Consider the following 27915-nt stretch of genomic DNA (forward strand, 5'->3'; position numbering starts at 1 on the left):
CTTCACCATTTTGGTCGCCGTCCTTTGGACACATGGCTCCAGTTTCTCAATGTCCTTTCTGAATTGTTTTGCCCAGAACTGGACAAACAGCAACAACAACAACCACAACCACACAGGTCTCTTTCTCCTCTCTTCCTTTTTGGCCCTTGGCATTCCTACTCCGCTTTCAGCCAGAACGGCTCTCAAAGGAACACGAACAATCACAGCCCAAGGAGAGGAGGTTCTTTCTTTCTTTCTTTCTTTCTTTCTTTCTTTCTTTCTCTCTCTCACCTTCCTTCCTTCCCTTTCTGGGACCTTACATTCCCAAAGACATCCATCAAGGGCGCCTCAGAGAGACAGGAAACATGGCAAACGTCCAGGGTCCACCTACACTGTCAAAACGATCCGGTTTGATACCGCTTTCGTTGCCAGGGCTGCCTCCTGCAGAATCTTGGGCAAAGAAGGCGAAAGGCCTTGAGAAACTACAGATCCCAGGATGGAGGGGCAGCACTTAAAGTGATGTCAAAGTGCTTTATTTCTACAGTGCAGATGGACGAAGAACTGTAAGGCAAGGAGGAAAATAAGTGCTGCCTGGCGGAGGAAGGGCTGTCCAGATGTCCAGAAGTCCAGGGGGCAAGATGGAAGAAACTGTGGCCTAAGGCTGCCTTGTATTTAGCCTTAACCCCCTCAATCTCTCTCCATAACTCCTCTCCCTTCTTCCACTTCCAGTCTTCTTTACCTCCTCGCCTTCTTATCCCAGGATTGCGGAATCATTTCCTTCTCTGGAAAGCAAAAACTAGGAGCAAATTTGCTCAGAGAAGAAGGCAGCCTCTCTTCCTTGGGAGACAATAGCACCCAAAACCCACCAAACAGGGATACCTTCATGGGGCCAACTAAAATGCACGATAACTTCACTCAGAGGTAGCCATGTTCGTTACATGGCAAAGTACCATAACATCCCAAATCCTCCAAACAGGGATACCATTATTGGGTACAATGCCACAATGCACTAAAACACATGTTGCATTTGGGTTGGCCCCATAAAGGTATCCCTGTTTGGTGGATTTGGGATGTTACTGTACTTTCAATGGGACAATATGGACACGTTTTGGTGCATTTTGGTTGGTCCAATAAAGGTATCTCTGTTTGGTGGATTTTGGGTGATCTTGTTCTTTGCTATGTGACAATAAGGGTATTTTATTCTGCATTTTGGCTCAGTGTTAGGAACCGTAGTTTTGTGAGACATTTAGCCTTCTCTGTCAGAGAACTCTGATGCCACAGTGAACTACAGCTCCCAGAATTCCCTAGCACTGAGTCAACGCGGTCTCAAACTGCCATGGCCATACCTTACCTCCATTTCTCTGACAACCACAACACTATTTTAGACTTGACATGCCAGTGATGTTCTGGAGTTATCACGGATTAAACCCGACACCCTCCTGGCTCTGTGTGCAAATGCAGCACAAAAACCGCACAGAAAGAGAAAAGGCACACTTGGTATTTTATTTGCAAACTTGGGGGACAATTCACCCAAATATCTCATTTTAAAATAAAGAAGGCCAAGCCAAACACTTTCCTTCTTCCTTTGAGATTCTGGGCTGGAGGCATCTCAGCTCACTTTGCTCAGGCTGCATCCACACTGCAGAAGTAGCCCGGTTTGACTCCACTTTAGCTGCCATGTGCTATGTTCCAGTGCTATGGAATTCTGGGAATGGCAGTTTGGCCTTTGGCAAGTCACACTCTCTCAGCCTCAGAGGATGGCAATGGCAACCCCTTCTCTGAAGAAACTTGCCAAGAAAACCCCAGGATAGGGTCGCCATAAGGCACACAACACACTTATACACACACAACTGTTTTAACTTTTAAAATGGCTTAATTGTGATTTTATTTTTAAAAAATGATTTTTGATGCTTTTATATTGTTGTTAAATTGTACTGTTTGAAATTTGCCATTAGCCGCCTTGAGTCCATATATTGAGAGACAGGCAGGATATAAGTAAATAAAATAAGGAGGAGGAGGAGGAGGACAATGATGATGATGATGATGACGACAGCCAATGTGGTTTGAGTGTCAAACTAGGACTCCGGAGACCAGACACAGGATATAAGCAAATAAAATGATGATGATGATGACGACGACGACTATGATGATGATGACAGCCAACGTGGTGTAGTTGTTTGAACATTAAACTAAGACTCTAGAGACCACAGACAGAATATAAGCAAATAAAATGATGATGATGATGACTATAATATAATAGCCAACATGGAGTAGTTGTTTGAGCATTAAACTAGGACTCTGGAGACCACAGACAGGATGTATGCAATTAAGATGATGATTAAGATGATGATGATGATGATGATGATGATGATGATGATCAACATGGTACATTGGTTTCAGCATTAAACTAGGACTATGGAGACCACAGGCAGGATATAAGCAAATAAAATAATGATGATAGTGGTGGTGATGACAATAATGATAACAACAGCAACAACAGCAACTTCAATGCCTGGAGGCTTCAGTGCTCCACAAGAGGGATGCCTTTTCTGGCCTTGATCCCAGCATCCCTTCCCTTCCCCCTTCCCAGCACCAAAAGCTGAAGCATCATGGCAGGCCCCTTTTTGCCAGACCCCTTTCCTCTCGCCCCCATGGCTTCTGAATTGTTCCAGGCCCTTTTGACAACACAGATGGCCTCCCACCCTCCCTGGCCCCCCTCCCTTCCATGTCAAACTTGAACCCTGGACCAGTCAGTCATCCCACCCCAGGGGAGCCCAACCCAGACTGCCTTGCTTCCTTTGATTCCAGATGGGGAAAGCATCTGCCCTGGAGCTGACCTTTGGGAGACAAAAAAACCTCCCTCCACCAGCATCTTTTGGGGATAGCCCCAATTAGAGGAGACCCATTAAATCCACAGTATGGACCCAAGGGTTGACCTACTGGATTTCCACTGGTTCAGTGGATCTCCTGCACTTAACTGGGAGGAAGGAACCATTGGAGCCCGGCTGGCATCTTCCCTCCCATGGCGGGATGGCTTGAATGTTGGACTCTAGAAATTTAGTAACTTCTAGTATTCAGTAATATACCTTTATATTTCAAGATCTTGTCTAATTCCTCCATAGCTGCTTTTCCAAGTCTGTCTTCTTCTGATTTCTCGACCAAAGTGGGAAATATGTATGGACCATTCTAACTTTAGAATTCTAATTCAAGTATTCAGTGACAATGGCCATTGCCTTCCCCTGAGGCTGAGAGAGTGTGACTTGACCAAGGTCACTCACAAAGCCTGATAATGCTCTGGTGCAGGATATCTGAAGCGACAAAGGGTTGGGAAGGACCCCAAGGGCTTGAAGGCCTTGCAACAACAAAAGGCAACCTTACCCTGGGGTTTTCTTGGCAAGTTTCTTCAGAGGAGGTTTGCCATTGCCATCCTCTGAGGCTGAAAGAGTGGGACTTGCCCAAGAGCACCCAGTGGGTTTCCATGGATGAGGCGGGAATCGAACCCTGGTCTCCAGAGTTGTAGTCCAATACTCAAACCACTACACCAGGCTGGATGAGGACCTGGGTTCAAATCCCCACTCGGTCATAGAAGTCCCCTGGATGATGGACTCTCTCAGCCCACCTGAGAAGCTCAATGGCAAACTCCCACAGATATCTGGTCAAGAAAATCCCCACCATCACAGAAAGTGAAAAGGCATACGAGGATATCAACAAAACCAAAATAATGACCCACAGAGATGATCCACGTCACTTTCAAGCAGAAGATGAAGACACTGAAATAACTGGAGAGTCCCCATACCTTGGTCAGGATGGAGACTGAGGTCAAGAAATCAGAAGAAGACTTGGATTTGGAAAGGCAGCCAGGAAGGAATTAGATGAGATCTTGAAATATAAAACTATATCATTGAATACTTAAATTAGGACGGTCCATGCCATGTAGTTCCCATTTTAGTCAATAAATAAGAAAAAGAATTGGAAAGGCTGAAGAAAGAACTGGACAAGATCCTGAAATGTAAAGCAGCACAAGTGAATATTACAGTTAGAATTGTCCATGCCATTTTATTTCCCACTTCAGTCAAGAAACCAGAAGAAGACTTGGACTTGGAAAGGCAGCTATAAAGGAACTAGTGGAGATCCTGAAGTGTCAAGATATATCATTGAATACTAACGTTAGGATAGTTCATGCAAATATATTTTATCCATGGCTAGGTATAGTTGTGAAAGCTGGACAATGAAGAAAGCTGACAGGAAGAAAACCAACTAACTGGAAATGTGTTGGAGAAGAGTTCTGTGGATACTGTGTGAAAAGGACAAATAAATGGACCCTGGAGCAAATGAAGCCTAAATTCTCCCTTGAAGCCAAGATGAGTACATTCTAAACTGAGGCTGTTGTTCAGACACATTATGGAAATATTCATTAGTAAGGACAATAATGCTTGAAAAGGTAGAAGGCCAGATCCATCCTGGCAGAGTGTTCTGAGTGTTTAATAATATATTTATATCCCACCTCTCTAACTGGATGGAGGCGGCTTGCGACATTAAAACAGCATTAAAAGACATTAAACGACAAAATAATAATTAATATCATACAAAACCCTAGAACCCAAGGACCCACCCACCCCCAAATTTAAAATGGCAATTCAAATAAACTCAAATAAATGAAACCCACTGGATAGCCTTGGGCAAGAAGTCACACTCTCTCAGCCTCGGGGGAAGGCAATGGCAAACCTTCTCTGGAGAAATCTTGCCAAGAAATACCCATGATAGGAGCAGAAATGTCTTGAAGACACACCAACTGATGACCTCTGAGGCTTTTTGAAGGATAAGAACTCCTATTCCAGAGTAGAGTTCATTGGTGCAAACAGAGAAAGTGGCAATTGGGGTAAAGCAAACCAAAAGTTTAAAGGAAAAGAAGCATTAAGGATTTTTGGGGAGACTCAGGGAAGAATGTCACTTACTTACCACACTTACAGGCATTTTGGAGAAGGGATGCTCAGTTCTAGTTCAACAGGTAACTTTCCCATTAAGCTCCTCCAATGCAGATCCAAGCAGCATCAGGAACTCTTGCTGGAGCTCTCCAAAAAGCAAAGTAAATCCCCCAGTTTGCAAGAAGCTCCAAGTGAAACTCCAGGAAGAAGAAGAGGGAGAGGCTGAGAGTTGTGGTCCTAAAGAAAAGTAACTTTCCCAGTCTGAGATTTAGGGCCAGCAAGTGCCAGGAGTTCTTTCTTGTTGGAGGGTCTTCAAGAGCTGTGCCCCTCGAAGGAACTTCCCCAAGGCCTGCTTTTGCCCCAGCCAGCCACAGGATTGGGGATCAGGGGTCTTACAGTCCCCAAATGCAACTCCCTGGAGCTGGATGTGGCAGAAGCAAATCTGTCCTGCAAGAATAACTGGGAAAACTGAACCCAACCCTTGGTTTGATGGAGGGGGGGATCAAGGCGGGGCTGAAATTCGATTCTGACCCCCAAAGCACACCCCCTTCTCCTCCTCCCCACTTGGCTGCTGCCACCTTCTCAGCCAAACTTCCCAAATTGTTGCAAAAATCGTAACAAGCTCAATGGGATGGAGGAGGCAGGAACAGTGAGAGCCTGTCTTTTCAATCTGGGCCTTCTCCTCCTCATCCTCATCCAGGAAGCCAGAGAGGCCTAGCGGTTAGAGCAACAGTAACAGCAATAGCAATAGCAGTGGTGGGTGGGTGGACTTATAGGGCATTGTGTTTTATTGTATTTTAACGTTTTAATATTGTTGTAAGCCGTCTGGATCTCATTGGAGACAAGGTATAAATAAAGCTATTGTTATTGTTATTAATAGCAGCTTCATTTATATACTGCTTCATACCACCCAGGCAGTCTCTAAGCTGTTTACAACTGTAAGCTAATTGCCCCCAACAATCTGGGTCCTCATTTTAGTGTCCTCCTCAGAAGGATGCAAGCCTGAGTCGAGTCTGAGCCCTTGACTGGCATTGAACTCGCACTAAATTGCACCAGCAGTCATAAAACCCTAGAGTTCCAAGGGACCCCAAGAAGGGCCATCCAGTCCAACCCCATTCTGCCACGCAAGGACCTCACAATCATAGCACTCCCTGAGACAGAAGACTATCTAGCTTTGGTTTAAAATCCTCCAAAGAAAGAGACTCCATCATCCTCTGAAGCAACATTTTTCACTGTCTAACAACTCTTACCGTCATGAAACTCTTCCTAATGTTTAAGAGGTCTTTAAACAGAGGCTGGATGGCCAACTGTCAGGGACGCTTTGTTTGAGAGTTCCTGCATGGCAGAAGGGGGTTGGCCTGGATGGCCCTTGAGGTCTTTTCCAGCTCTATGGCTCTATGATTCTTTTCCTATATCTTGAAACCATTGCTCTGGGACCTGTTCTCTAGAACAGCAGATAACAAGCTTGCTCCATCCTCAATGTGACACCCCTTCAAATACTTAAACAGAGCTATCCTATCACCTCAACCATGTCTTCTCTAGTCTAAACCTTTATTACCAGTTTCAAGAAGTCCCAATGGAATTCAGTGGGGCTTAGAATCATACATCTGGAAGATACCACAAAGGCTGTCTGGTCCTACCCTTTTCTGCCATGCAGGAAGACACGGTCGGAGCCTTCCTGACAGATGGTCACCCAGCCTCTGTTTGAAAACCTCCAGAGAATGATATTCCACCAGTATTAGAAACAACCTATTCCACGGCTGAATAGCTCTTATGGTCGAGATAGTCTTCCTAAAGTTTAGGTGGAATCTCTTTTCCTGTAGTTTGAATCCATTGCTTCATGTCCTATTCTCTGGAGCAGCAGAAAACAAGCTTGCTCCCTCCTCAATATGCCATCCCTTCAAGTATTTAAACAGGGCTATCATGTCACCTCTAAACCTTCTCTACTCCAGGCTAAACATACCCAGCTCTCCTCATAGGGCTTTGTGGTTTCCAGACCTTCCACCATTTTGATTGCCCTCTTCTGGACAGGATCCAGCTTCTCAATATCACTTCTTGAATTGTGGGGCCCAGAACTGATCACAGGATTCCAGGTGAAGTCTGACCATATTATTATTATTACTACTATTATTTGCAATGGCAAACTCCTTCTGAAGAAATTTGCCAAGAAAAGCCCAAGTTGCCACACCAGCAACAACAGTCCAGAGGTTTGCTATCCTTTTCTTCAAATGCATGGAGGTCAGCACTGGAGCTTCAGATGGATCTCGACTTGGTTGGAGGCCAGGAACTCCCAGGAGGCAAAACAGATCCATGGAAGAGTCTCCAGATTAGATCTGAGGTCAGTCTTTTTGGTTCTAATGGTTGCTCCTTGTGGGAACAAGGAGGTGAAAAGAGTTTTCCAAGTTCCTCCAAACACAATACACCTGTAAAGAAAGAAGAGAAATGTGAAGTCGAAGGCTTTCATGGCCGGCATCCATAGTTTTTGCCTGTGTTTTTCAGGCTATGTAGCCATGTTCTAGACAATATTTGAAGATGTCAGCCACAGATGCTGGCAAAACATCAAACTCTTCTAGAACATTGGCCACATAGCCGGAAAACCCCACAAAAAACTAAAGAAGAGAAATGTTTCAGCTCAACATTAGGAGGAACATCCTGATGGCAAGACTGTGAAACAGACTGAATAACAAGACAACAAGACTGCATTTACACTGTGGAAAGCATGCAGCTTGACTCCTCTTTAAGGGCTGCAGTTCCATCCTGTGGAATCTTGGGATGTGTGGTTTTACAAGGCCTCTAGCTTTCTCTACCAAAGACCGATGGTGCCTCACAAAGCTACAAATCCCAGGTTCCTGTAAGGTCAAACTGCACTATTTCTACAGTGTAGATGCACCCTTGGACAGTCCCTCCACTTCCTTGGAGGTCTATAGGCAGGAGTGGGACAGCCATCTGTCAAGGATGGTCTTGCTGTATATTTTTGCAGGAAGGGTTGGACTGCATGCCTCTGAGCTTCACTTCCAGCTCTATCATTCTATTTCAAAAACAGAGGAGATAAGTTGTGACCCCTTTAATCAAAGAAACCTTATTCTAGATGTCTTCTTCCCAGTTTAGGACAATGGTGGCCAGTGGCATCCGTGGAAGGGGCACATAGAATCTACTCTGGGCATTATTCCATATTTTGAAGGAACCATTCAAGGTTCTGGAACTATTTTCAAGGTAGGTAGGAGAGTAGGAGGGCCTAAGTGTCCTAAAAGGTCTTGCAAGATAAGCAAGGTCAGCCTGGCTGGGTCTTCTGGAAGCTGCAATCCAAATATAGTGTCTAGATCAAGGGAAGTAATAGTGCCACTCTATTCTGCTTTGGTCAGGCCTCACATAGAATATTGTGTCCCCTTCTGGGCAACACAATTCAAAAAGGATATTGAGAAAGAAGTGTGTCCAAAGAGGGTGACTAAAATGGTGGAGGGCCTGGAAACCATAAAGCCCTGTGAGGAGAGACTTAGGGAGCTGGGGATGTTTAGCCTTGAGAAGAGGAGGTTAAGAGGAGATATGATAGCCCTGTTTAAATACTTGAAGGGATGTCATATTGAGGAGGGAGCAAGCTTGTTTTCTGCTGCTCCAGAGACCAGGACCCAATGGAGCAATGGATGGAAGCTAAAAGAAAAGAGATTCCAGCTCAACATTAGGAGGAACTTCCTGACAGTAAGGGATGTTCGACAGTGAAACACACTTCTTCAGAGACTGTGGTGGAGTCTCCTTGTTTGGAGATCTTTAAGCAGAGGCTGGATGGCCATCTGCCAGGTATGCTTTGATTGAGAGTTCCTGCAGGGCAAGGGAGTTGGACTGGAAGGACTTTGTGGTCTCTTCCAACTCTTCTATGATTCTATGGCAGAAAGGGGTTGGACTGGGTGGCTCTTGGGGTCTCTTCCAACTCAATGATTCTGTGGTTCTATGAAAACACCTAAAGAACCAAAGTTTGGGAATCATAAATCCCTCCCACCCCATTTTAAGCCTGAAAGCCCCCATCCCAGCAGATCCTCAGCCCAGGGCAAGGCCTTCCCAGGTGCAGAGGAGGCCAGCTGGGCTGCACTTGTGGAGGGCACCTTTTCCATCCTGGTCCCCCTCCTTTCCTTTGGGTGCAAAAGTTCACTGGGGTCTTTCTGCAGAAGAGCCACTTAAGAGGGCGAGGGGAGGGAGGGCCACCGTGTCCTTTGGACAACCCCGGGCCAGGTGGCATTTCCTCCTCCGGATTTATTAAGGGTGGCAGCAAGGGGCAAAGAGAGGGGGGATCAGGATCAGAGGTGGATTAGCAGCCCCCTTCCCAAAGCAAACAGGCCCCTGGTGCAAAGGAGGAGGAGGATATGATGGAAGGGTTGCTACTCCTCTGTTGCAAGGATGGCTGGGAGAGGCAATGGTTACAGCCCCCCTGGGATTGGGGTCTTCCTATCCAGCCCCAGTCCTAAAGCCTTGCTATAGGATCCCTCCTGGCACATGCACACAGAGGGACAAACAGGGATAGCACCATAAACATAACACAAACAACATCCAGGCATCTGACTAACATCTCCAATTGTGTTTTCTTCTCCTGTTTGGTTTGTAGCATCTTGTCTGATGATGAAGAAGCCCATGGAGCTTCGAAAGCTTGCTACAAGTATAGTATGTATTTTGGTTGGCCAATAAATAATAATAGTAATAGTAATAGTAATAAGGTATCACTGTTTGCATTTGTTAAATGGCCAACACAGCTAGCTCTGCATGTTATCTAATGAATAGTTCAGGTAAAAGAAGAAATCTTTATCTCGCCATCTTTCAGAAGAAAATTGAGAGAACAAGAAGATGGGAGACCTGAAAACTAGCAGCAGAATCTCTTTCTCCTGTGTGAGAAACCTTCCTAAAAGGAGTAAGCTGAATCACATGATTTCTTTACCAATTTACAAAGGTATTTATTGCCCCTGCGATTGAGCAAGAAGACCAAATGGCTTGTTTTCAAGAGGGGAAGGCAGTGGAGTTTGCAGGCAGGGAAATCCTGTCTATCTGAGGAGGTTTAGAGGGAAGGCAACGATTTCCCAACAACGTCACACTCTCTCAGCCTCCGAGGATGGCAGTGGCAAAGCCCCAGGGAAGAAACTGGCCAAGGAAACCCAAGGATAGGTTTGCCTTAGGGTTGCCATACATCGGAAAAGACTTAAAGGCACACAACAGCAACAAGAGCATCATGCCTAGGCTCATCCTGAGAGGTGGAGGTAGGCCATGTTTCCAAGCCAATGCAATCCGAACTTGCTTACTTGGAAGTAAATCCATTCGGTTCTGACTCATGGTGGCTCCATGGATGAGACATCTCTGCAGTCTTGCCCAGATCCTGCAATAAGCCCTTGCCCATAGCAACTCCCTGTTCATGTCTATCCATCTGGTTTGGGGTCTTCCTCTCTTTCTCCAACTCTCTACCTTTCCTAGCATTATTGTTTTTCATAGTGACCCGTGCCATCCATGATGTGGCCAAAGTATGATAGCCTCAGCTTGACCGTCTTTGCTTCCAAGGAGAGCCCTGGTCTGATCTGTCCAAGAACCCATTTGTTGGTCTTCTTGGCTGTCCATGGGATCCTCCTAAGTCCTCTTCTCCAGCCCCACATTTCAAAGGAGTTGGTCTTCTTTCTGCCTGCTTCCTTCACTGTCCAACTTTTGCATCCATTCATGGGGATGATGGGGAATACAGCAGCCAGAACGATTGTGACTTTAATGCTCAGTTGTATGTCTTTGCTCTTGAGGGTCTTTTCCATTTTGGCCAGAACGATTGTGACTTTAGTGCTCAGTTGTATGTCTTTGCTCTTGAGGGTCTTTTCCAGTTCTTTCATAGCTGCTCTTCCCATTCTTAGTCTTCTCCTTCTTTCTTGACTGCAATCTCCATTCTGGTCAATGTTTTCTTCTAAATATAGGAATTCTCTAACTATTTCCATTTCCTCGTTGTCTATATTGAATTTGTGTATTTCTTCTGTGGTTATTATTTTTGTTTTCTTGATGTTTAGCATCAGACCTGCCTTTGCACTTTCATCTTTGACCTTCCTTATCAAGTGTTCCAGTTCCTGAATGCCTTCTGCTAATATTATGGGTGTCATCGTCTGCATATCTTTGGTTGTTAGTGTTGCTTCCTCCTATCTTCACTCCTTCTTTTTTCTGATTCTAATTCTGCTTTTCTTATGATGTTTTCAGCATATAAATTGAACATGGAAGGTGAAAGGATTCAGCCTTGCCTTTTCCCCATTGGGAACTATTCTGTCCCTCCATAATCTGTCCTTATAAGAGCCTCTTGTCCTTGGTGCAGATTCCTCATATAGGACTATCAAATGGAGTGTCTCTGAATGCCTTCTATAGCTTTTCGTGATCTATACAACCAAATGCTTTGCTGTAGTCTATTATGAAGTACATGCAGGTTCCTTTTTGGACTTCTTTGGTGCACTCCATTGGGTTTGCTCTCAAAAGGAAAGAAAGGGTTTAACTTTCCTCCCAGGAAGAGATTACCTTCCAGACGCAAGAGACTCCTTTGGGATTTCCTGCAAAGCCGCTCTTTCTCCGGGGATTGAAAGGCCTCCAAGCGACGCAGGTTCTGTCCCTGGACTTTTCCAAACAAATGCACACGTAAATATATACATATATATTGCATGCAGCCTGGGGATAATGCCTGTCCTTCTTCATCCGCTTTCAGAACGGAAACATTTTAATATCATCATCATCATCGCGTCAAACGGATTTCCCTTAATCCCATCCGACGGGGCCAAGATCTCACAGTTCTCTTCTCTTACGAAACCCCCAAAACCTTCTTTTGGGTTCCAGATTGGACCCAAGAGGCAGGGACATAGCCAGGATTTTAGGAAGGGGGGTCCAGACTAAGTGCCACCATTATAATGGGGCTTGGGTGCGGTGGCGCAGCAGCACACACCATTCATTTTTCTAATGGAAGGGGGGGGGTCCAGACCCCAAGATCCTCCCCCCTTGGCTACGTCCCTGCAAGAGGCATAGTTATTTGCAGCCTGACCAGCCAAAAGAAGAAAGTTTTGGGGGCTTTGTAAAAGAAGAGAACTGTGGGATCTTCTGTGTTTTGCAGAATTAATTCCTCCCTCTGAATAGATCGATAAGATTCTGGTGAGACTTAACGGAATCCCCTCCTTCCGACTTCTGGAGGCCCGAAGGCATTTTGCTTATCACGGGGTTTTCTCAGGGTTTTCTTGGCATATTTCTTCAGAAGCGTTTGTCATTGCCTTCCTCTGAGGCTGAGAGAGTGTGACCTATTGCCCAAGGGCACCCAAAGGGTTTTATGGCTGAACTGGGAATTGACTCCTGGTCTCCAGAGTCATAGGCCAATGCTCAAATCTCTAGCCACACTGGTTCACTATCTATCTATCTATCTATCTATCTATCTATCTATCTATCTATCTATCATCTATCTATCCATCCATGATTACAAAAGGATATAACCAGAGCCTACCTTATTTTAAAAAGCACAGTATTGCTTAATAATAATAATAATAATAATAATAATAATAATAATAATAATCCGATCATTGATGGTTGAAACCTCCAAATCAATACCTGCTGGGAGACTGGGGTCCAAAACACACTGCAGAGCTCTGAAAGAGAAGTCTCCCAAAACTACACTTCCCAGAATTCCCTAGCACTGAGGGTAGTTAAAGCGGTCTCAAACTGGGTTATTTCTGCAGTGTGTTTTGGACCTGTGTATAACCAATCATAGTCAGAAAATCAATACAATTACAACCTTCAGACACAGCACTTAGAAGCACTATTCTTCCCCAAATAACAGCCCATTTCAGCTGTTCAGTTCTTATTTATTATTGGAAAGGAGGAAGGAAGGAAGGAAGGAAGGAAGGAAGGAAGGATATAAGAGACCTGCATATCTGTTTCTCTGCATTCATATATTTTTTTTCTTTAAAATGAAATTAAGTTTAGATGGTCTTTTTAATGATTTCCCTTTTGTTCCTTATTCCTTATTGATGTAATATATAAGAACAAGGGAAAGAAGGGAGGAAGTGAAGAAAGAAAGGAGGAATATAAGAGACCTGCATATCTGTTTCTCTGCATTGATATGATTTTTTTTTATTTAAAATGAGCTTAAGTTTAGAAAGTTGGTCTTCTTAATAATTTCCCTCTTATTCCTTCTCCTTTATTGATGTAATATATAATGTTAAAAGAAGGGAGGAAGAGAAGAAAGAAAGAAAGAAAGAAAGAAAGAAAGAAAGAAAGCCCTTCATGTCTGTTTCTCTGCGTTGGTATGATTTTTCTGAGAAATATATTAAAGGTACGTTATTATGCAATTATATTATATTATCAATTATAAAATATTCACATAATAACCACAATTGTGTGTGTGTGTGTGTGTGTGTGTGGTTTGGTTGTGTTTTAACCTTTTTAAAAGGTAAAGTTTATCACGGAATAAGAGGCCAGCCTCTCACTCCTCAAACAGACCATCTTCGCCATCTTCATGGAAAGACAGAGAGGGCCGTTGCTGCGTTTTGGCTTTTCCTGCCTTTTCCTGTTCGTCTGATGCTGTTTTAATTGGATTATAGCATAATTCTTATAGCATGGCTTTTGCCTCGCGAAGCGCCTGGAGTCCCTTTCTGGGAGAAAGGCGGCCTTTTAAATAACATGAAAGGAATTGATAAATAAAATTGTAAGAGAATGTGTCATTGAAGGTCTTAAAATGTCATTTGACTTTGCATAATACTTTGGATATATATTATATTATATTATATTATATTATATTATACCAATGCAAAGGAACAGATACTCCAGTGTATTCCTCTATTCTTTCTCCCCTTCCTTCCTTCCTTCCTTCCTTTCTTTCCTTCCTCCCTTCCTCTCTCCCTTTTTAACATTATAGATTACATTACAGCAGAAAGGAATAAGGAATTAGAGGGATATCATTGAGACCAACGATCTGAACTTAAATAATTTTAAAAGAAAACTATAACCAATGCAGAGAAACAGATACGAGGGTCTATCATATTCCTCCTTTCTCTCTTCTCTTCTTCCTTCCCTTCCCTTGTTGTAATGTAATGGAATATATAATGTTAGAATAAGGGAAGGAAGGGAGGAAGAGAAGAAAGAAGGGAGGGAGGGATAGGATTACTTACTGCCGAAAAAGAGGAATCGTTAAGAAGACCAACTATCTGAACCTAAGCTCCATTCTTGCATCCCTCTCTTTCAAATGCTGCAAACCTGCTTGATGGCTGCATCCGCACTGCAGAAATAACCCGGATTATTTCTGTAGTGTGAATGCAGCCTGTGTTGTTTTATCCTCGTGTATAGTTTTAGAAAGCAGGAGATGTATGTGTGTATGTCTGTGTGTGTGTGTGTGTGTGTGTGAATATGTGTGTGTGGGTGGGTGTACACATATTTATTGTGTGTGTGTGTGTATGAGATATATATATATATATATATAGTGTACGTGTATACATGTGTGTGTGTGTATGATATATATATATATATATCTGAATGAAATGGGGGCGAAGGGCTTGTGGCTGCTGTCCGGCTGGAGGTCCGCATTGGCTCCCTGAGAGTTTGGGCCCCTTCCTTCTCCTCCTCATCCTTCTTCTTCTTCCCGCAGAAGCAGCAGCAGTGGCTCCGTGTCTCTGGAGCTCTGCCTCGGCGAATACAAGCTGATCCCTGCCTCAAGATCCCTGTCTGTATCCTTCCTTATGGGTTCCCCTACTGCCTCCCTTTTATCCCTTTTAGCCCTCGCTTGGCAGCGTCCAGACGGATCGCGCTTTTGCACCGCTTTTGTCCCCCCAAAAGCGCAAGGAGTGATCTGCAAGGAAAGGGGTGCAAAGATCTGGGAGAGAATGGCAAAACCTCTTTGGAAATGCCAGGAGTTCGTCTCTTGTATTTATTTATAACAGCCCAATATGATACTATATTGTATCATATCATATCACATCTCCTAATATTGTATATTGATATCTTGCATTTAGTAACAAGAGATCACTATTATATCATATCGAATAATATTTTATAATATTATATATTGATGGATTGTATTTACTTACAAGAGGTCAATACTATATATCACAATATCATACATCTTCTAATATTGTATATTGATATCATGCATTTATTAACAAGAGATCAGTATTATATTATATCGTATATAATATTATATATTGATCTCTTGTATTTATTTACAAGAGATCAATATATCATATCATATTATATATCTTTCAATATTGTATACTGATATCTTGTATTTATTAATGAGATCAATATTATATTATATTATATATTATAATATTATATATCGATATCTTGCATTCATGAACAAGAGATCAATATCATATATTATATTATATCATATTACATCTTATAATATTATAGATTGATATCTTGATATATTGCATTTCTGAACAAGAGATCAATATATTACATTATATTATAATATCTGAAAATGTTATGCTCAATAGTATGTATATATTATATCCTATAATATTGATATCTTGTATTTATTTACAAGACATCGATATTATCTATTATATTTTATATCAGATTCTAATCTCTTGTATTTATTTACAAGAGATCCATAATACATATCGATCTCCTGTATCGATTGATTGATTGGCTGAGCGTCAGGCGGAGGTTCCTTTTCCTTGTACAAATCTCCCCAAATAGCTCCTAGTTTTGTGTTCTTGTGAGGGATGATCTCTTGTATTTGGTTATACGAGATCAATATTATATATTGTATATTTATCTGTTGCATTTATTTGCAAGATATCCATAATATATATCGATCTCTTGTATTTCTTTATTGGCTTAGCTTTAGGCTTTTCCTTGTAGGGCTCTTGCAAAACACTTCCTAAGTCCTTCTCTTCTTGCTTGTTTTGTGTGCTTTGGAGGGTTAATAGCTTGCCTTTATTTACAAGAGATCAATATATTATATTATTGTATATTGATCTCTTGCATTTACTTACGAAATAGCCATAACAGATATATATATATATATATATATATATATATATATATATATATATATATATATATATATATGAGGTCTTATATCGGCTAAGCGTCAGGCTAAGCTTTCTTTTCCTTGGACGCCTCTTCCAAGGCAGTTCCTAAAACCCTTCTCTTGTTGCTTCGAGTTGTGTACGTCTTGTATTTCTGTACAAGAGATTGTATTAAATGACTACATATTGAGCTTTTTGTATTGGTTTACTTCTTGGTAAGCATCGTCAGGCTGAGATTTCTTTTCTTTGCATGGCGTTTCCCAAACAGGTCCTAAATCCTTCCCTTTATTGACAGGCTGAACCGAGATAGATGTCCTTTTGCACAGAACTGAGAAAGGATGTGCCTTCCCTCCCTCCCTCCCTCCCTCCCTCCCTCCCTCCCTCCTTCCTTCCTTCCGTTCCATCCTCCCTTCCTCTCTCCCCTTTTAACCTTTTCTTTCTTTCTTCCTTCCTCTCTTCCTTCCTTCCAGGTAGGCAAATGAAAAAGGAAGGAAGAGAAGAAGGCAGGGAGTGAGGGGGGGGGGGGGGAGAAAAAAAGAAAGGAAAGGAAAGGAAAGGGGGAAGGAAAGGGGGAGGGAAGGTTGAAGGCAAGCAAGAAGGAAGGAGGGAGGGATGGAAGGAGGGGGCAGAAGGGAAGGAAGGAAGGAAGGAAAAGCAGAGGAAAGGAGGTAGGGATGGAGTCAAGGAAGGAAGACGAGGAAGGAAGGAAGAAAAAAGGCAGGCAAGGAGGGAGGGAAGGAGGAAAGAAGAAAAGGAGGAAAGAAGGGAGGGAGGGAGGGAGGGAGGGACAATAAAATAGCCCAGGACTTTCGGGAGTTGCGTGCAGGAGCCCCAAATGGCCTCCCGATCGGGCTTGGGGCCTTTGCTGGACTTGGGAGGTGGGTTTCCTCCTTCCCGGCCCTGGGCCGAGGCCTTTGGGCTTTAGATGTCAGGTCGAAGGAGAGCTCCTCCCTCCAAGTCCAGCTGTGGCACCCCCCCCCCAGAAGCCCCCCCCCAATGCCATTTTGGGCTCCAGAGACCTAACAAGGCCAGGATTTACTTGGGAGTAAGCCAGGGTGACCCTTAGGGTCGCCATAAGTCGGAAAGGACTTGAAGGCACACAACAACAACAACAACAACAACAACAACAACGACAACACATACGGATACAGATACACATAGAAAGATATACAGTATGCAAAGGGATATTGTAGTACCTTTGTCTGAAAGAAAGAAGTTGGCAGCAGGAACTTTGCTAGACATTCATAACTGAACTCATAATTGAACTCTTTGAATTCTAACACAGATATACAAAGAAAGATTATATATGTGGGTATATATATATATATATATATATATAATCTTCACACACACACACACACACACACACACACACACATATCTCTACCTATCTATCTATCTATCTATCTATCTGTCTAATCTGTCTGCATATCTGTATATCAATATATAATTTTTCAAAAACCCTAAAAGGCCAGTTGTCGTTGTGCCACACTATCTATCTATCTATCTATCTATCTATCTATCTATCTATCTATCTATCTATCTATTGTATCTGTCTGTATATCTAGATAGCAATATATAATTTCTAAGCAACTCGGAGGTCGTCGTGACACACACACACACACGCACACACATCTATCTGCCTATCTATGTATCATCTCTTTGTGTATATCTAAATAGCTCTATTTAGTTTTCCGTAAAGCACCCAGAGGCCCGGGGTGTTTCCTCTGTTCTCCTCCAAGGCGCTGCCTTTGGGACCCCCATTGGGACCCCCTCCAACCCATCCACCCATTTCTCTTCTCCATCGCCCCCGAAAAACAAGAGAAGGAAGGAAGGAAGGAAGGAAGGAAGGAAGGAAGGAAGGAAGGAGGGGTGTGCATGGCCAGCCCGGTTTTCCCTCCAGCTGGAGACCCCTTTCTCCGCCAAGGGCAGCCCCAGCCCAGGGGGACATTTGGGTTCTGCAAAACCTGGGAGAGAATGAAAGGCATGGGGGAGCAGGGCCTGGCAGCAACAAGGGAGGCAGGCAATAGAGAGATTTCAAATAGTCAACGGATCCCCATCCCTGGGATCAAACACTGATAGAAATGGGGACTTTAGTCAGGAAATCAGAAGAAGATTAAGAATGAAGAGGGTGGCTATGAAAGAACTAGAGAAGAGCCTAAAACGCAAAGATATACAACTGAACACAGAAGTTAGAATCATGCAAGCCATTGTCTTCCCTATTATTGCCATGGATGGATGTGAGAGCTGGACAGTGAAGAAAGAAGATAGGAAGAAAACCCATTCATTTGAGATGATGTGGGTCTGGAGAAGAGGGCTGAGGATCCCATGGACAGCAGCCAAAAGGACAAACCAATGGGTCCTGGAACAGATCAAGCCCGAAATCTCCCTAGAAGCCAAGATGACAAAACTCAGGCCTTCGTACTTTGGGCACCTCAGATGCAAAAAACAGTAATGCTGGGAAAGGCAGAGGGGAGTAGGAAGAGAGGAAGGCCGCATGCCAGATGGATGGACTCTGTTCAAGAGACCCGGAGTCTGAGTTTGCAGGACCTGAGTGAGCAGAGCAGGGGAGGGCAGGGGCTCTTGGGGATGTCGCCTCCACAGATCGACTCCAGGGCAGTTAACAACAACAAAGCCTTGGGAAATAAATCACACTCTCTCGGCCTCAAGAGAAAGCAATGGCAAGCCTCCTCTGAACAGACCTTGCCAAGCAAACCCCAGGATAAGTTGGCCTTAGGGTCGCCATAAGAGACGCACTTGAAGGGGCACAACATACAGCTGATATGAGAGATCTTTGTAGCAGCTTTGAGACTAACCGAAAGACAGAAGTTGGCAGCATACAATTGAGAGAGACAGGGACCCACCGCGCTGGACGAGGACTACAAGGGACCCGGGTTGGGATCGCCGCTCGGGCATAGAGTCACACTCTCTCGGCCTCCAAAGCAAAGCTCCCTCCGCACAAAACCTGCCAAGAAAGCCCTGTGACAGGTCGGCCTCAGGTAGGGTTGCCATAATTGTCCACTTTTACCAGGGACAAAATGTGGAACAAATTCAAGACCAAACTGTAGGACAACTGCAGGACAAAACTCAGCCCAAAATGTAGGACATTGAAGAAAAATGGTGGACCTTAAATGTCCTACATTTTGAGCTGAGTTTTGTCCTGCAGTTGCCCTACAGTTTGGTCTTGAATTTGTCCTACATTTTGTCCCTGGTAAAAGTGGACAATTATGGCAGCCCTAGGGTCTCCAGAAGTGGGGCACTTGGAGGCACACAGCGATTGGGGAGAAAGGCGGGATATAAATCCAATCAATCAGTCCAATAAAAAGATATAAAACTCCAGGTTAATTCAGGCCACACCGGCCCTGTCCCTCGCCCAGGTTTCAGGGGCATCTTGCCCGGGCAGGGCAGCCACCCCAAGCCGAACTCGAACTCCAACCAAAACCCCAACCCTAATTCTAAGTTACTACTAACCCAAACTCCCGGGGTGACCTTTGGGTGCCCAGGGGACCCTTGACTGGGGACAGAGCCCCCAGAGGCCCAGCTCCAAAGGAAGGCCTCCTGGCCAGGAAGAGAACATGGGGCGCCTTGCCGGGGATCTGGGGCCCCTGTTGCGCTGGCCATCATGCCCGGTCATTCGGTTGGAGAGCCTCCTCGCTGCCCCAGGATCCGGAGTCTCTCCGAAAACCCCGCCACCGGGACCAGGGGGCCGGGCAAGGCGGCGGCGGCGGCGGCGGCGGCGGCGGCGGCAACGTCGTTAAGGAACGCGTTCCGCCCATCGTTACTCTTGCCTGCCTTTGCGAGGGAGGGAGAGGGGTCCTGTTCCCAAAGCCTAACGCCAGCTGTGTGTGTGTGTGTGTGTGTGTGTGTGTGTGTGTACCTAGGGGAAGGAGGGCGACCGATGTGCCAAGAGGCGACTCTATTGTTTGCCAATGAATGGCCAAGGACTCTCTCTCTCTCTCTCTCTCTCTCTCTCTGTCGGGGGCGCCAGGCAGGAAATTACGTGGGTGGCCCACGGCCCCTTGGAAAACGGGGGGGGGGAGCGCTGGACCCCCTTTGCCCCTAGATTCTCCCCCAGCCTTCAATAAGAGGCTGCGAAAAGGAGGCTGCAAGGGTCCTCTTTTTACGCACGGAGCCAGTTGGGAATCTGGAAGAGAAAGGAGACACAGAGGGACAGAGAGAGACAGAGAGGAGGGGAAAGAAACAGTGGATGGGAAGGAGGAGAGGAGGATGTCTCCCTGCCCCTCTTCCTCTTAGACCCCCAGCTTTTGTTAAGAGGCTGCGAAAAGAGAATGAATGCGAAAAGCTTCCTCATTTTACGCACGGATCCAATTGGGAATCTGAAGAGAAAGGAGAGAGAGAGAGAGAGAGGAAAGGAAAGGAAAGGAAAAGAGCAGTGGAAGGAAAGGAGGAGAGGGAGAAATGATGGGATGTTTCCCTGCCCCCTCCTCTCTTCCCCTGAGGAACCCCCCCAAAAAAAACTTTCAATAAGAAGCTGCGAAAAGGGAGAGAATACTAAATGCATCCTCTTTTTACGCACGGCTCTAAGGGGGGGATTTGGAAGAGAAAGGAGAGAGGGAAGGAAGCAGTGGAGGAAATGAGGACATGATGGGATGTCTCTCTTCCCCTCCCCTCCCCTCCCCCCACAAATTCTCCTAGGTTTCGGTAAGAGGCTTCAAAAAAGAGAAAGAAGGCGAAAAGCATCCTCTTTTTACGCACGAGTCCAACCTGGGAAGAGGGAGGGAGGGAGGGAGGGAAGGAAGGAAGGAAGGAAGGAAGGAAGGAAGGAAGGAAGGAAGGAGTGTTTGGAAGGGAGGAGAGGAGGATATTATGGGGTGTCTCCCCACTTCCTCCTCCTCCTCCCCTCCCCCCCCCCTCGATCCCTACTTCTAATAAAATCCCCCTTCCTCTTAGATCCTTTTCCAGCTTTCAGTAAGAGGCTACGAATAAAGGCTGACAGCCTCCTCCTTTTACGCACGGGTCCAACCTGGGAAGAGAGAGGGAAGGAAGCAGCGCTTGGAAAGAAGTCGAGGAGGGGGGTATTATGGGATGCCTCCCTGTCTCCGCCCCCTCCCTTCCCCTCCCCCAAATTGGCCCCGCCCCTGTTGCCCAAGACGCCTGGCCCCGGCGCTGAACTGTCCAAGCTGCAAGGAAGAGGAGGAGAAGAACTAGGGAAGGGGAAAGCAGGAGGAAGGAAGGCAGGAAGGAAGGAAGGCAAGAGAAGGAGGGAGGGAGGACGAGAAGAGGGAGGGAAGGGGCCTTTTCCCTGGCTGTGTGCTTTTTTTCTGAACGCTTGGGCTCATCATCAGAGAGAGACGGAGAGGCAGAGCGAGCGAGGGCCGAAAGGAGGAGGCGAAAGGCAGCAGCGGCAGCGGCAGCGGCAGCGGCAGCAGGAGCCATGGCTCGGGCGAGCAGAAGAGCCTCCTGGGCAAGCCTTGCCACGGCTACCTGACCCCCAGAAGGAGAAGGAGAAGGAGAAGGAGAAGGCGAGGCACCGATGGAGCCCGAATGAGAAAGTTGCTAACTGGCTGCGCCAAGGAAGAAGCAAGGCTCCCTCCGGAGGAACTCCCGGCCTCAGGGTTTTGGGACCCTTTCTTTGGTCTCTGCTCCCCGGAGAAGAGTGACCAGCATGGGGCCCTCCTGGCTGGTGCCCCCCAGGTTCCCCCGGAGCCCCAAGTGCTGAGGGCCCTTTGGCGGCTGTTGGGTCCCTCCGGAGGGCCCTCCCCGAGAGGCATGAGCGATGCCAGGACCCAGGCTGGGCGGCCCCCGGCCCTCCTCTTGGACCGGGACCCCCAGCCCCCGGAGCAGCCCCCGGGGAGAGAGGGCGCCAGGATGGGACGGGGGCAGGCTGCTGCTGCTGCTGCTGCTGCTAATGCTGCTGCCGGAGCCCCCCAAGGGCTGGCGGCGGGGACCTCGGCCCCCAGCCCCGGTTCCTCCAAGGACTGCGCCTCCGAGGCCGAGAGCCACGGCGCCGCCGGAGAGGCCGACTATTGCCGGAGGATCCTGGTGCGAGGTAAGGACCGGGGGGGGGGCACTGGGGAACCCCCACTCAGGGCCAGCCAGGAGCCCCTCTTCCCCAGAGACCTCCAAAGCCCCCTTCTCTCCTTGGCCCCACACGCCCCCTCCTCTGGACCTCCCTTCTCAAACCTCCCCCCCCCCCCCCAAGACCGGCTTTCTCTGCTCCCCATATTCTCCTGGGAAGGCTTTGCGCTTCCCAGCCGCCACCTCGCCTCCCTCAACCCACCCCTTTCTGCCCCAAATGGGACATTTGGCCCAATCCTGCCCCACCGCCCTCCCCTTCCCTCTCCCCACCCAGGGTCCCTGCCTTGCCCCTTCTCCTCCCTGCCCTCCCCCCTCATCCCCCCGCTCTTGTCTCAATCAGTCCCCATCACAACCCCAGACCCCCAAGTCCGGCTTTCCTTGGGCTTCCTCACTCCAGTCCTTCCCTGCTCCTGGTCCCCCGGCCTCCCTCTTTCCCTTCACCTGCTTGCTCCGGGGGCAGCATTGGACCCCCAACCCTCCCTCCCGACCTCCCTCTTCCCTGGGGCTGAGGTCGGGGAGAGATCCCCTGTTTCCTTCTCCCTCGGTCGGGGAAGGAAGGAGGGGGGCTTCTTTGAAAGCCCAGGGGTTCCCCAAGGGAGGAAGGAGCCAGGGGTTGAAGGGGGGCTGTGGGTGTGTGTGGGGGGGTCCTCCTCTTCCTCTTGATATGATGAGGAGGGGCAATGGAGGGATAGATAGGGTGAGATGGGAAGGGAGAGAGAGATGAGCGAGCTAGCCAGAGAGGGAGGGCACAGGCAGATAGGGGAGAGAGAGAGAGAGAGAGAGAGAGAGAGAGAGATGATGATGATGATGATGATGATGATGATGATGATGATGATGATGGAAGGATGGATGGATGGATGGACGGACGGATAGATGGATAGATAGATAGATAGACAGATAGAGATACACTGACAGATCTCTTCTCTATCTATCCTCTCTATCGGGAAGATATCTATCTATCTATCTATCTATCTATGGAGATAGATATCCCCTATCTATCTCTTCTATCTATCAGAAGAGATGGTTAGGGGAGATAGATAGACAGATATCCTCCCTATTTATCTATCTCATCTATACATATCTATCTCGACTGATTGATAGAGGAGAGAGATAGGGGAAATGGATGGATAGATAGATAGATATCTTCCCTATTTATCTATCTCCTCTCTCTCTCTCTCTCTCTCCTTAGATATTTCCGTCTTATGGTGCTTGGGTGCTAAGAGATGCAACCAGGATAGGCATTTCTAAACCCCTCCAGCAATGTGTGTGTGTGTGTGTGTGTGATTTGGAGCTGTCTTTCTTGGCTGCATCTCTCCTCCCCCCCCCGCCTTTTCCTTGGTCCCAGTTGACCCTCTCTCTTTGGGGCAGGTGTCTGTGGGAGAGCCGGTGCCCCCCTGCATTGTGGGTGTTGTTGTGTGTTGTGTGTGGGAATAATTCCAGGTGGCTGAGCGGGCTTCCAAACCCTCGTCGTCGCAGGGAAAGCGCGTCACCGCAGCATCACCGACTCCCCCCCCCTCTCCCTTTCTCTCTCTTTCTCTCTCTCTAATAAGAGCCCTTGGCTTTTGGAGGGAAGGCAGGCGAGGGACGCCTCTCCCTGGCTCTCCTCCGTCCTTCAGCCCACCCCTTTGGGGTCCTTTTTGGGGGGTCCTTGGCAAGGGGGGGAGGAGGAGGACAAAGCAGGCCCTTCGTGGCCCTCCTCTTGGGGAAATTGGGAGGCTGGCAGTCTGACCCCACCTGGAGACCTACTCTTTCCACATAGATAGACAGAGAGAGAGGGAGGGAGAAATGGATGGATGGATAGGAAGAGATAGAGAAATACAGGGAGGGAGGGAGGTAGGGAGAGAGAGAGAGAGGAAAAAATAGATGGATGGATAGATAGATAGAAATAGAGAGAGAGAGAAAATGATAGATAGATAAATGGATGAATAAAAGGATAGATGATAGATAGATAGATAGATAGATAGATAGATAGATAGATAGATAGGGATAGAGAGAGAGAGATACATAGGGAGAGAGAGAGAGAGAGATGGATAGATAGATAGAGAGAGAGAGGGATGGATAGATAGATAGATAGATAGATAGATAGATAGATAGATAGATAGATAGATAGACAGACAGACAGACAGACAGACAGGGACGACATTGAAGATGGGGCTAATGGCACTCTGTATGTGCTCAGAGGACTGGCATGGGTCAAGATTTTGGCAGAAACCTTGGGCTGTCAAAGGCGGAGAATCTCCCAGCATCCCAGTCCCTGAGAGCCCTCCGAGGATCTGGAATGAAGCAAAGGCACACCTTGATCTATCCGATCCAGATGATGATGATTATGATCATGATTATGATTTTCCCCATTCTGTCCATCTGATGGCATTCAAATCAGCCTGACAAAAGGCACCTCTCTTCCGGCTGGCTCCCCAGTCAGTTTGAAATCATGACTTCTTAACTGGTATCTTTTCTTTAAAGAATGGATTATATGAGTGTATTTTAACGGTTTCTTTTAAAGAGTATTGTGTGTGTGTGTGTGTGTGTGTGTAATTTTATTGTAGAAGATCAAACATATCAAATGCATATGAATTAAACAAGTGGAAAAGTGTGGCAATTCCACCAACAAACAACAATGCAACAAAAACAAACTAGAATCTGGGTTTCAAAGTGAAAGCACTCTGTATGTGCTCAGAGTGATACCCTTAAACTTTTCTAGCTTGAGCTTTTATTCTTTACACACATTCATTACACACATATCTCTGTGTGTGTGTGTGTGTGTGTATCCCATCCTCTTTTGTCTTTTGAAGACATACACAAACACACATACTTTTCATCCTCCCTTTCCTTTCAAGGCATAGCAAGATTGAATTGAAGAATATATATATATATATATATATATATATATATATATATATATATATATGAGAAAGTCTAGTTTATATCACTCAGTCAATGAATCTTTATTGATTTTGACCAATGACCATTGCAGTGTGTGTGTGTGTGTGTGTGGAAGTCTAGTTAATATCAATCAATCAATATTTACTGCTTTTGGCCAATGGCTGTTGCAGTATATATATCGGCTAAAGGCAATAAAGATTGATTGATATAAACTAAACTTTGATATATATTCTCCAATACAGTCTTGCTATGTCTTGAAATATATATATGTGTGTGTGTGTTTGTTTTAACACTGAGTTTTGTATTGAAATAATAATAATAATAATAATATTCCTGTTCCACAATCATGAGATCTCCCTTTTGATAGGCGTCTGCATACTTTCTGGGCCTAACCCCAAGAGAGACGGAGGCTTCAAACCTCTTGGTAAACTCCGGCCAAAAGCAGCGAAATGCAGCCTGGGACTTGCTCCTTTATGATTTTAATATCTTGCCTGATGAAGAAGAAGCCAATGGAGCTTCGAAAGCTTGCAACGTGTATATTGTGCATTTTTTGCATGGCACAATAAAGGCCTCACTGTTTGGTGGATTTGGGATGTTTTTGGGATTGCTATATGGCTGAGAGAGCCATCCCTGGAGCTTTCCTTCCTGGCCTTGCTCTTATCCTTGTCGTTTTCAGATCCCAAGGAATCCCTGCCCAGAGACCACTTTGGGGCTTATTTAAGGCTTTCTTGGAGATTGGGTGCTTTTCCTTCCCCTTCCTTTTCTTTTCTCGTTCTCCCTTTCCCTTTTCACACACACACACACACACAGACACGAACTAGACTTTCATATATGTTCTCCAGAACACTGTTGCTATGTCTTGAAAGGAAAAAGAGGATGGGACACACACAGCTATATACGGTATATATATGTGTGTGTATATATACGTATATATATCCCATCCTCTCTTTCCTTTCAAGACACAGCAAGACTGTTGGAGAAGTAGGTAGATGGGATATATATATATATATATATATATATATATATATATATATAGAGAGAGAGAGAGAGAGAGAGAGAGAGAGAGAGAGAGAGAGATGGTAGGTAGGTGGGAAATATATATATAGATGGTAGAGATATAGAAGGTAAATATAGAAGGCAGGTGGAGAATATATACGTCTCTGGATACAAAATATAGATGGTAGATTTAGAAGGTAGATGTGAAATATATATATATGTATTTGGATACGAAATATAGATGGTAGATAGATAGGTGGTAAATATATAGAAGGCGGGTGTGAAATATATATATACATTCCTCTGGCTTTGTCGACCTAGGCCCAGGTTTTGGCTTTGCCAAGCCTCCTCTGGACAAGAAACCCCCGTCAGAGGGTAGCCTTCGGGTCTCCCTCAATGGGAAACAACAACAACAACAACAACAACAACAACGGGGTCTTTATTCCGACCACCTTTTCGGTGGCTGTAGGCCCGACCGTTTCGCCCTATCCACTCCGATCCCCTTCCCTCCCGACCCTGGGAGATCCCTAGGGATCCTGCTCGATCCCTTCCTGTCCTTCGAGCCTTTTCAGGTCCCGATCCGGAGCCTTCCTCGCTTTTCTGGAAATTCCCGGCTGGAGCTTAGACTTTTTGACGGAGGAGACCCCTAAACCTGGAAAAGGGGGTCTGGGGGGATCTGGATCTCCTTGGGATCCTTTGGGGTTTTTAAATGTCATTGTCAAAATACTCCCCAAGGTCTCCGGGCGAGTAAGGAGGACTGAGAAGCCTCCTTCCACCAGAAACAAGGCCTAGAAATCCGCCCCAAGCCTTGCTTTTCCGTGTCTTTTTTTGGCTGCCCTCCTCCAGGGCTTGTTGTTGTTGTTGTTGTTGTTGTGCTTTGACCCTTCTTGGGTCCACAAACACACACAACTCCTCAGTTACAACGCAGACCCACAAAGCCGGCGCTGGAAACGAGAGAGAGAAATGTCGGCTGCGCCTTTTGACGTTTCGGTTTCAGTTTTATGGCTAAAAGGGTTTAGATATATTCGTTTCAATTTAATTTCCGCGTCTCCTTTGCTTTTAATGTGTATAATTTTATTATAATTGATATGATATCTATTTCAAAGTCTGCTTTTGCAAAAAAGGTGGAAGGCAGAGAGAGAGAGAGAGACCGGCGAAGCGGCTTTCCGACTCGCCTTGCCTTCTTCGCCTTCCCACGAAACGGGGCTCTTCGTCCCTTTTAAACACAAATACACAAGATATATAATTCAAGAGGGAAAAAGAGGAAAGGGTAGAAAGGGGGATCCACTGGATCCTCGGAGGTTTGGGCTTCCAGGGAAGCAAGAGGCAGAAAAGGCGAAGCGGGCCTAGGAAAAGAGAAGGAAGGAAAGAAAGGAGTAAGAAAAGATGGCTGGAGGGAGGGAAGAATGAAAGGACGACGAAAGACGAAGGGACCGGAATCCACTCCATAGATCCCCGATCTGGGTTTGCAATATGGGATCCGTGTCATCCAGCCAGCGTTAATCAGGAGATTTTTGTTTTGCAAAGGGATCTATCTTGCAGCCCCTTTGGAGAAGAAAGGAACCTTCGTCTGCAAAAGGGATCTTGCAGAGCCTTTAAGGGAAAGCGAAACAAAGATTTCGAGAGCCTGGTCTTTCCTCTGGAAAGAAATCCAAGTTGCAGCTTCCTTTGAGAATAAACGGAAGAAAGAAAGAAAGAAGTCGGTTTCCTGCCGGAGCTTTCCGAGGCCGAGAGAGATCTTGCGGCCCTTTGGACCATAATTGAAAGAAGGGTAGAAATTGGGAGCAAAGGGATCTTGCAGCACTTTTGACACTCAGTGAAACAAAGAAGTTGGCAGCAGGAGCTTGTTGTCCGAAGGGATCTTGTGGCACTTTTGGAAACAAACGTGAAATAAGGAACTTGAGTCGCAGGAGCTTTCCTGGGCAAAGGGATCTTGCAGGAGTTTCTTCGACAAATACACGAAAGAGGAAAAATGGGAGCCTGGGCTTTCCTTTGCGAAGGGATCTTGCAGGAGTTTCGTGCCTAGGTTTTCCTTTGCGAAGGGATCTTGCAGGAGTTTCGTGCCTAGGTTTTCCTTTGCGAAGGGATCTTGC

The 27915-nt window shown here is 45.9% G+C and overlaps 1 protein-coding gene across 1 annotated transcript in view; it reads left to right on the top strand.

Annotated features, from left to right (window-relative positions):
* Window positions 1–19479: 19479 nt before the first annotated feature.
* The window catches only part of LOC149313313 (ventral anterior homeobox 2b-like), a 50287-nt gene continuing 41851 nt past the window's right edge, over window positions 19480–27915 (top strand). Inside the window, exons 1-4 of the mRNA XM_089527275.1 lie at window positions 19480–19614; window positions 20561–20566; window positions 21211–21387; window positions 21521–21914. Coding sequence (XP_089383401.1) covers window positions 19480–19614; window positions 20561–20566; window positions 21211–21387; window positions 21521–21914 — 712 coding nt within the window. The remainder of the gene's footprint in view (window positions 19615–20560; window positions 20567–21210; window positions 21388–21520; window positions 21915–27915) is intronic.

The sequence above is a fragment of the Sceloporus occidentalis genome, unplaced genomic scaffold (assembly GCF_023333645.1).
Source record: "Sceloporus occidentalis isolate IW3139 unplaced genomic scaffold, rSceOcc1.0.p SCAF_5, whole genome shotgun sequence".
Classification (NCBI taxonomy): domain Eukaryota; kingdom Metazoa; phylum Chordata; class Lepidosauria; order Squamata; family Phrynosomatidae; genus Sceloporus; species Sceloporus occidentalis.